Here is a 9,570-nt window from a genome sequence, read left to right as displayed (position 1 = left end):
CATGCTTTTTGTTCAATTGATCATGATCATAGAATTTAAATGATGTCACTTTCTGAATTCTCATCAGCATCTATTTGTTTCTACAATAGAATTTAACCTTAATTTTAACTATAGTCCAAATCTCTATTGCCTTTCTCTACATCTCAAATTTTGTTTTTCTTATGACAATATTGGATAACCACTAGAAAGTTGTCTTGAAAAACAAGTGGTTTTTTAAAAAATGTGAACTACAATGTCACTTCCAAAGAGATTCTAGCTACACTTCTTGATGTATGTATTTCCACTCATTTTAATATCTGCTATTCAATATTTTGTGTATTTACACTAATGTAATGTAACCCTGTCATTGTAACACAGATTACTTTTAAAATAATACATTGTGAATTTATGCCCACATCAGAATACATTTAGCAAAATTGGATTTAACGGCAGCTCCTGTGGTATCCTATGTATGGTGTTTCCCTGGAGAAAATTGAATTTGTGTAATCACGGGTAGGGATTCTTTGATTACAGGCTGCAGGGAGCCTAATTTCCCAAGGGCCCTAAGCTGCTGTTCTAAACGTCAGCACTTCTCAGGCATCAATCACTGAGTACATTGGACAGGAACTCGGGTCAACGTCTGGGATACTGCGTTTCTTCTGATGGCTTTGAATGGAGGTCCCTTGACAGCGCTGTACAGATTTCCATGAAACAACTTACAATACTTTTCCTCCCTAGGAGCCAAATGTTCAGGAAGACTAATGCAAGACTCGTAAAGGTTTTAAGACCTTCGAGGGCACCTTCCCCATTTTCTTTTAGGGGCATCACAGCTTTTCCTAGCTTCTTGAATACTGTTGTGTCATCTGTGTCTCAGAGGGTTCAAATTAACCATAAGTGTTCATGAGCTTTCCCTCTCTTGGAACCCTGGGAAGCATCTCCTTTTCCAGTGCCTGTAGTAGTTTAACCTTTACTTATAGACTGCTGCTCCCATGCTCTTTTCCCCCCGGTCATCACATGGTTAATTCTAATCTAGTTGATTCTAATTCCTGTTCAACAAACATTTCCTGCTTATCTTGACTCTTTCCTCCCAAATCCCCAGAAGAATGCTCCTTTCATTCTGGGTTTTTCTTTCTTTCTTTTTTTGATCTTTTCTCTTCCATAATCTTTTCATTTCCATTCTAACAGGATGAAAAATGCATTTTATGAAAGATTTCCTCTCTGGGTTATATTGAAAGAGAGGCTGTACAACCCTGTGGTTAGAGATTGTGGAATAGAACCCGAAACCACACCAATCTGTTTTGTTCCGTTGAAGCTAATTTTTTTTTAAGGTAAAAAACATAACAAAACAAATCCATTCTTTCCTATCTTGAGACAGTATATCGTTAGAAAATACTAAAAGGGAAATAAGGCATTTCTGATTTTTTTTTCCGTGTTTAAGTAAAAGTCTTCTCTGAGCCCTTACAAGGTGAACCCACTGAGCTGGTCTGCACCGCCACTGATACCTGATGTAGCTAATGCCGAGTTTGATATGAAAGCTTGAAAAACCAAACAAAACAAAAATCCAGGTCGTCTCTACACACTGCTATTTCTTGGAACACACCGGGGAACTAGAATAATTGTCAAAATTTTGCATGTGTGACTTTTGAAGTACTCTGTATCTTTCCTGTTCTACAGTTCCCTATATAGTCTATATTTCTCTCAGCTACCACTTAGCATAAGAATTTAAAGACAGTACAGGTTGTTGAACTGAAAAATCATGGAGTTTCAGTTTAGGTTTATAGTTAGGAGCAACATTGGATAATAATATTCAAAGAACACGATCTTGTATCTAATTTGAGTGTTTTGCGCCCCATCCCTTTCATACCATAGTATTCTGGGCTATCTTTCAGGCTGGGTAAAGATTAGTAGTTTGGTGTTGGTAGTAAGCCATGGTGAACACAGGGCTAAACATATTTTCTCTACAAAACACTGGCAGAACAGTCCACAAAAGGAGGAGAATGTAAAGTTGGAGTCAAGTTTTAAGGGCAGGAAACAGGAGATCGCTAACTCTATCCAGGTCTTGGGACCCACTGGGGTATTGGACAGGCAGCTTCTGTCTTAGTGGTGGCTCTCGCTTCCAAGTGTGTGCTTGTCGAAAAGATACTCTGCTAGGCCGGCAGCTGGAGCCCCCATCGTGACTAAGTTCTGCACGTGGTCACCTAATTCTTTGATAGACTTCACTTGCTCATTCAGGTAGTGAGTTTCCAGAAAGTCACACAAATGAGGATCTCCCTTTTCTGAGGCCAGAGTATGCAGGTCCAGGAGCGACTGGTTTACAGTCTTTTCCAGGAGCAGGGCGCACTCCATGGCCCGCAGTCCGGATTCCCAGTCATCTTTGTCTGGCTTCTTGATGTCCTGGAGGCAGATCCGGCCTCCTCGCTGGTTCTGCAGTCTCATTAGCTTCTCTGCGTGTTCCCTCTCCTCCAGGGACTGGCGAAGGAAATACTTGGAGAAGTTGTACAAGGCCACATCATCCCTGGAGAAGTAGTAAGCCATGGACAGGTACACGTAGGATGCGTAAAGCTCCGTGTTGATCTGGCGGTTGATAGCAGCCTCCGAGTCCGGGTGAAAGTTCTGGCGCACTCTGGCAGGCCCAGTGGAGCCCTGGGAGGAAGCCGCCGAGGCCAAGAGGCGTCTGGGGGAGGCCAGTAGGGGGCCTAATGGATACCTGGAGGCCAAGCACCGAGGGACAGTGAATCTGTGTAACACACAGGGCAGGGACATCAGTGCAGGGCCGATGTGCTTGGAGAGGAACCAAAAGCAGGACAGCATGACTCCTGTTTGAAAGTAGGGGAAACTGAGGTCAGGCAAGCTCAGCACAAGGTGTGCTGCTGAGCGTCAGGTCTAAATGAGAACTCAGCCTTAGCGATGACCTCTGCGTCACACGGCCCTTCTCTTCCACAATGCCGAGTTCTAAGAGACCTTGGCCACTGACGCTGTGTAACTGTCATTTGTCACGGTAGGCATGAGTGTGGAACTAGGCCCCCGGGAAAGGGAAAACAGCTGGATGTCATTTACTAAAACATGTACTGAATTACTAACACAAGATTCTGGTCTAGACAGTGTATAGTTGATTAGTTGGCCTGAATTAAAATGGCTGTCGTAAGAGTAAGCTCGGCGACTCACAGAAATGTCCCTTGTCTCTCTTCCATAATCTCTTCCTGTCTGAGAACCTAGGGACACTGAAAGAAAGGCACAATAAATTGTCCTATAAGCCAGCATTACAGATGACTCGGTTATTTTACAAACATTCAGTAGGAAAATAATGAACAGTACAGTGGATAACTTCTTCACTTTGGTAGTCTGCGTTCTTTTTGAACACAGAACTTGCCTTCCTTGTTTCGAAGTCATATTTTAGAAAAGTAGGAATACATACTGGTTGTATTTACATACTGACTGGTTTTACTTTCTTGTTTTTTGCTGATGTGGAGATCGACGCATTCTGAACGAAGATAGCCCTGTGTAGTTTTCTGGCCTTCAGTTCCTTCTGCTTCCCACATACTGAGAACTGAGATTACAGGCACTTGTTAGCACGCTCCTCAGTGAAGAGCTGTTAATTTTAAATAGATGATTAAAATTGTTTTGGGCCATTAAGAAAATGCATATGAACTTATGGAAACAAAAACCCAGACAAAAGAAACCTCAGATGCTTTCCCTATATAGAGATAACTGTTGCTAACGTGTGGGTGATGATCCTTACTAAGGTAATAGCAAAAGATACTCCACCGAGAAAAGTGCAAATATTTTAATAGCTTTATCTAGGAATAATTGCTACATATAAAATTTCAGATATTTATCACAGTTTCAGTTTGACATCTGTGAGAGCAGCAGCTAAAGACAGATAATGACATTTGTCACCCACTTCTGTGTCCTCTTGTGCTTCCTAATCTGACTTTTCCTGCCTGGGGCCATCCCTGATGCCCACTGATCATATTTATCCTACTCTATAAGTTAGTCTGTATCTCCAGACTCCCCATACACCACAGATAATACTGAGCACAGAACTGAGTCTATTTCACTCAGAATGATTACGTCTGTTTATCATGGAGTATTACCAATGTGATACTTTCTTTTTATTGATGTGTGACATTAGAAAGATAAAGCCCACTTTCTCTTACCTGTTGTCTTGCTAGTTTAATAGTTTAAGCTGTTGGATACAGTTTAGGCGGTTAACATCAAGCTACGATTGACAGGCCTGTGCATGTCTTCGTGGGTTTCTGTTTTTCTCTTGGGTAAATAAATACTAAATATATACTAAAGTGGTCAGATAATATGGTGAATTTGTGTTCAAGTGTTTACAAACTGCACTGCTTTCCCTAAAGAGCTTATATAATGACATCCCCTCTCTCATGTTGAGTCCACATTCCTTCAAGGCTTGCTAACAGTTGGCATCTTTATTTAAAGTTAAAATGAAATTACAGAAATTGTGATAGGTATAAATTAGCATTTTGTTTTGTTTTTAATTTGTGTCCTCGAGATAATTAAATGATTATTTATCTGTCTTTTCTTTTTGCTTCAGGGGTCTTGACTTTCTAATCTTCATCTTAGGCCCTAGTTCTATTCTATTCAGGTCTTCTTTATATTACACACATGTTATCTCTTTATACCCTTTTCTTTTTTTCACAAAACAAATCACATGATGTTTTTAGGTAAGTTTCTTCAGTTGGTGATTTCTGATACTCCTAATGTCTCCTAGGTGGTTAGAAAGTTAAATAAGAACACTTAATACAGTGCTTAACATAGAGTGAGCACTCAAGGTCTCTCTAAAAGACCTTATGGAATATTCTTGTTTAATTTTCCAAAATCCATCTTTTTATATTATCCACTAAGTAAATAGTATTGTGATGAAATGCAAAAGCTGGAGGTCTGTTTAGACTGCTAGAGACATACGTACTATATAGCATTGCTTTTATCTGTGAACAGTGGGAACTTACTGTAGTTTATAGTCAACCCACTCCTCCCAAATAAGCACCCTAGTGTGTGCCACAAATAAAGGTGGCTGCTGAAAATTCAGACACGAGTGGATCATCAATGGCGTTTACCCACCGTCCTCGTGGCTTTTCACTTACCTACTCTCATTTGACTTTTATTCCCTTCAAACTTTTTCTATTTGCAAAGCATGATCTCATAATGGGAAATTATGGGAATGACTGTTTAGAGTGACATTCATACCAAGTTGCTTGGAGTTAGTGCCTCAGGAAAATGTATGCAGCCCGTTGAAGTGTTTACCCCCAGTGTAATAAAACGTTCAGGCACAACAAGGGCAGGAAGAGATACACCATGCAAGGTGATGTCCCAGGTAGCATGCATTTAGACACAACATCCTAACTGGGCAAACGTTTTTCTCCATAGCCGAGTTTGCCATCTAACTAGGCAGACCTTGACGATGTAAGGATCTGCATGGTAGATACGTTTATTTTGTGTATATTGGATTTCTAACATTTCTAGTAAAGTCAATGTTGTTTTTAATAAGATTCATACAGAGACACCACATACTGTTCTTCTCCAGACATTTCTTCTTCCATCTAATGGCTTCCTCTCTCCCTGGAGTACCTCTTAAACTTAGGAGCTTCTCTGGGGCCTCTTCTTTCACTTTGAATTCCTTCCTCACACTCCTTTACTATGTAATGAAGTCTTTCTCATCTTTTAAAATACCTTCAAGTGCAAGCACAAGTATCCTTTCATAAAATTTTATAAAACAGCATTCAAAATTAAGTACTACTTTGTTGATGTCAGACAGTTCATTTATAATTCTGACACACAAGAATGTGTGTCGCTGTGTGTAACCATATTTTCATAGGAGCAAGAGTATGATTTATTTTTTTAAATGTTCCAGTCATATCACAGTGTTTGATACACATTAAGAATCTGTAAAATTATAATTGTTTCAGTTGCCTAAATAAACTGAAATAGAAATTCACATATTTTGTCAAATTAGCTGAATATACACTATTTTGGGAACTGTCAATATTGTAATTTAAATTCTGTGACAGTGCAGAGAAGTTCTCTGTATTTTTGTTGGGACAGATTCTAAAGGAACACAATATTTACCTGGGGATATATCCCGTATGCAGCCACCAAACCCAGTTATTATTGCTGATGCTAAGAAGTGCTTACTGGCAGAGGCCTGATAAAGATGTCTCCTCAGAGGCTCTGACAGAACCATAATGATACATATGTGGATTCTTGCAGCTAACCATTGGAGTGAGGATAGGGACCCCAATGGAATAGCTAGAGAAAGGACTTACGTGGCTAAAAGGGTTTGCAACCCCATGGGATGAACAACAATATCAACAAACCAACCCACCCAGAGATCTCAGGGACTAAAACACCAACCAGTGAGTACACATGGAGAGATAAAGGGCTCCAGCTGCATATGTAGCAGACAATGGCATTTTCTGGCATCAATTGGAGGAGAGGTCTTTGGTCCAGTGAAGGCTTTTTTCCCAGTGTAGGGGGATGCCAAGGCACTGAGGTGGGAGTGGGTGGTTGTGAGGGAAAGCATCTTCATGGAAGTAAGGAGAGGTGGGAGGAGGGATGGTAGTGGGAAGGGGATAACCTTTGAAATGTAAATACATAAAATGTCCAATAAATAATGATAAAAAGGGATTGTTTGTTTGTTTGTTTCTGGGATCCACTCAAAACATGAAGCCTCTCTCTCTCTCTCTCTCTCTCTCTCTCTCTCTCTCTCTCTCTCTCTCTCTCTCTGTGTGTGTGTGTGTGTGTGTGTGTCAGATGACTGGAAAATTGATCCAGAACCAAGCACAATGTATTGTTGCTGGAGCAAGCTAGAAGAAGCATTAGTATACTTGATTTTAGGATGCAATGTAAGAACCCCTTCATTGCCTGTGAATAATTGTATTTATTAAACCACCAGATTCCTAAAATAGCTCATTTACTTTACTAATTATTTTCAACACTCTCAGATAATCCCTAAATAACACTCTTTAACACAATACTTTCTAATATGTTTAAAAAGCTAACATCTTTGGATTTATTGTAACAGAGAGCAGGAATGTCAGCATATCTTTCAAGCAAATCTAGGAATATGCACTAGTGCCTGACATAGGGGAAGGAGAGGAATGTGAGCACTCCCTTCATTGCTCCTTCATGGCAGCTGTTAGAACAAAAGCCAAATCCATGAGCAAGAAGCTTTGTTAATCTTTTTCTATTAGGTGTGCTGGTTAGCCTTGATTGTTTACTTGACATACCTGGAAAAGGGAAGCCTCAATTCAAGAACAGCCTGTGGGCATGTCTATGGGGTTACTTGCCTGGAGATTGATGTGGGACAGCTAAGCCTTCTGTAGGAGGGGCTGCACTTGGCAGGTAGGCCTAGGTATTCAAGAAAGCCATCTGAGGAAGAACAGTGGGAGCAAGGCAGTAAGCAGCATTCCTCCACGAGCTCTGCTTCTTTCTGATGTTGTCATTATGTCTCTGCTTGAGTTTTTGACCTGACTTTCCTCAGCGGTATAGTGTGATATGCAAATATAAGTCAAATAAGCCCTTTCCTTACCCAAGTTATTTGCCCAGCGTCTTATCATAGTAACAAAAGCTAATTAGGATAAGATCCTGTGTCTAGAACAATGGGTGTAGTTAGATGATGGTTGGCTTATGATTGTTTGTGGGTTTGTAGAGGATAAATAGGTAAACTAAATGTTAATGAAGTGACGACAATCACCCCTGCCTCTTGTGAGCCTGTGAGAGTGACACAGTTCACTTTCCTTCAGTGCTTTCATACTCAGCAATAAGGTCCTGGCAGAGAATTGGTAGCATATGTGCTTCCTGGAAAGAAAAATGCAACATTTCAGTATTTTTGTGTAGTATTTTCACTGTTCCATTAATACTGAAACATTTTTTTTATGTTTAAGTTGCATAGCATGAATTATATGTAATTTTATTCTGTTGGAATTGTATAATCAAGAAATGAACAGGTAAAACTGTTGTCTATAATTTAAGAATTTTTTAGCCCTTTTGCACTTACAATCCCATCTAATAGCGAATAAGAACACAGTAAGTTAAGAAAGACCCAAGGAATAAAGGCAAATATTTTAACTTTAGTGCCTTCTATAGTCTTTTTCCCTGCCTTCTAAAGCAGCTACACATTGTCCTTTGGTATTGGGTCTTCTCTAGGGTAACTCCAGTTGGTTTCACAGACATTCCTTATAAGGAGTCAGAAGTCTAGACTTTGGCACTCATGCAAACCAGGAAGTAACAAAGCAGACAACAGGCAGCTCTACTCTGTGTTGGAGTTATAGCTTCCCTGCTTGGATGCAGCACAGAAGAGGAGGGAGGTACCCTTACTTGAACAGTATAAGATTCGCATGGAGAGCTCTTGAAGAGTACTGATGATAACTCTTTCTTGTTCTTATTACCATTACTGTGTAAACTAATAGAAAAAAAAAAAAAACATGACACAAAAGGATCAGAAGAAATCTAAAAAGGCTTATTGAACTGATATTGTACAGATGTGTACAGCTGTTCCCCCAGAAGGTAATTCAACACATTTCAGCTGCTTTCAGTAGGAAAAGCTGGTTGAACAGGGAAATATCCAGAGAAGCAGAGACATTGGATAGACCGAGCCTCAGGAAATGTTGAAACTACTAGAACAGTGGTTCTCAACCTATGGGTTATAGCCCCTTATGTGTGGGGGTGTTCAGTGACCCGTTTTTAGAGGTCACATATGCATATCAGATATTTGCATTGATTCACAACATAGTATTTATATGGTATACATAAAAAGAACAGTTATGAAGAACAATGAAATAATCTTATAGCTGGAGTCACCACAACATCAGGCACTGTATTAAAGGGTAGCAACATTAGAAAGGTTGACAACCACTGCTCTAGAGGGATGTCCTTTCTGTCCTTTGCCTCTTCTTTCCATTTTACTTCTTCTCTTGGATCACTTACTAGGACACACTCAGGTCAAGACTAATAGAAATATAAGGGAAACAGTTCCTGTGATTGTAGTTCATTTAGAATCTACATTTTAGACCAATCTCTGAGGGAAAAGGTAGGGGAAGGTTAGAGAGTGGATCTGCTATGGGACATATGCAAAATTCTCAAAGAATTAAATTTGTGACTTTAAAGAAAGTAGAGAAAGAAATAGAATAGTTTGGATTTGCCAGACATCATCTCCTAGAGGGTTTTAGTAGGCATTTTTGTCAGTTCAATTTATTTAGATAATAGAAACGAACTAATTAATGCAATGGGAAAAGGGGGGTAGCACTGTAAGATAAAATATAAGCATCCACCAGGCTCTCATGCTCTTCTAGTCTACTGCCCACAGGGCAGCCAGTGATTGTAGAGTGATAGAAAAAAGTGTAAAGGGCCAATGATACAGTGAAAAGTAAAAGAAAAGTAAAGTGGCTTTAGTCCCTGGGCATTTACCGTACAGGGACAGAACCATGTATGGCCACAGAACATCAGCCCTATTCATAAGCAACTATGCAAGAAGAGGACCTCCAGGGGCAGTGTCCTGTGTTATTGCACCTTCAACATGGCCTTTCCTTTACTTCCAGCTAAAGCTTCAGAGTGCCAGCTGAAGCAGTC

The 9,570-nt window shown here is 40.0% G+C and overlaps 1 protein-coding gene across 1 annotated transcript; it reads right to left on the bottom strand.

Moving 5' to 3' along the window:
* Positions 1 to 2,076: 2,076 nt before the first annotated feature.
* FTMT (ferritin mitochondrial) lies at positions 2,077 to 2,790 on the bottom strand (the record flags this gene model as incomplete). Its single annotated transcript, XM_080919812.1, has 1 exon — positions 2,077 to 2,790. One exon carries the CDS (start codon positions 2,788 to 2,790, stop codon positions 2,077 to 2,079), a length of 714 nt encoding a protein of 237 aa, XP_080775938.1.
* Between the last annotated feature and the right edge of the window lie 6,780 nt (positions 2,791 to 9,570).

The sequence above is a fragment of the Micromys minutus genome (assembly GCF_963924665.1).
Source record: "Micromys minutus genome assembly, chromosome: 8".
Taxonomy (NCBI): domain Eukaryota; kingdom Metazoa; phylum Chordata; class Mammalia; order Rodentia; family Muridae; genus Micromys; species Micromys minutus.
Note: the sequence above shows the minus strand (reverse complement) of the source record. Positions and strands in the feature narration are given on the sequence as shown.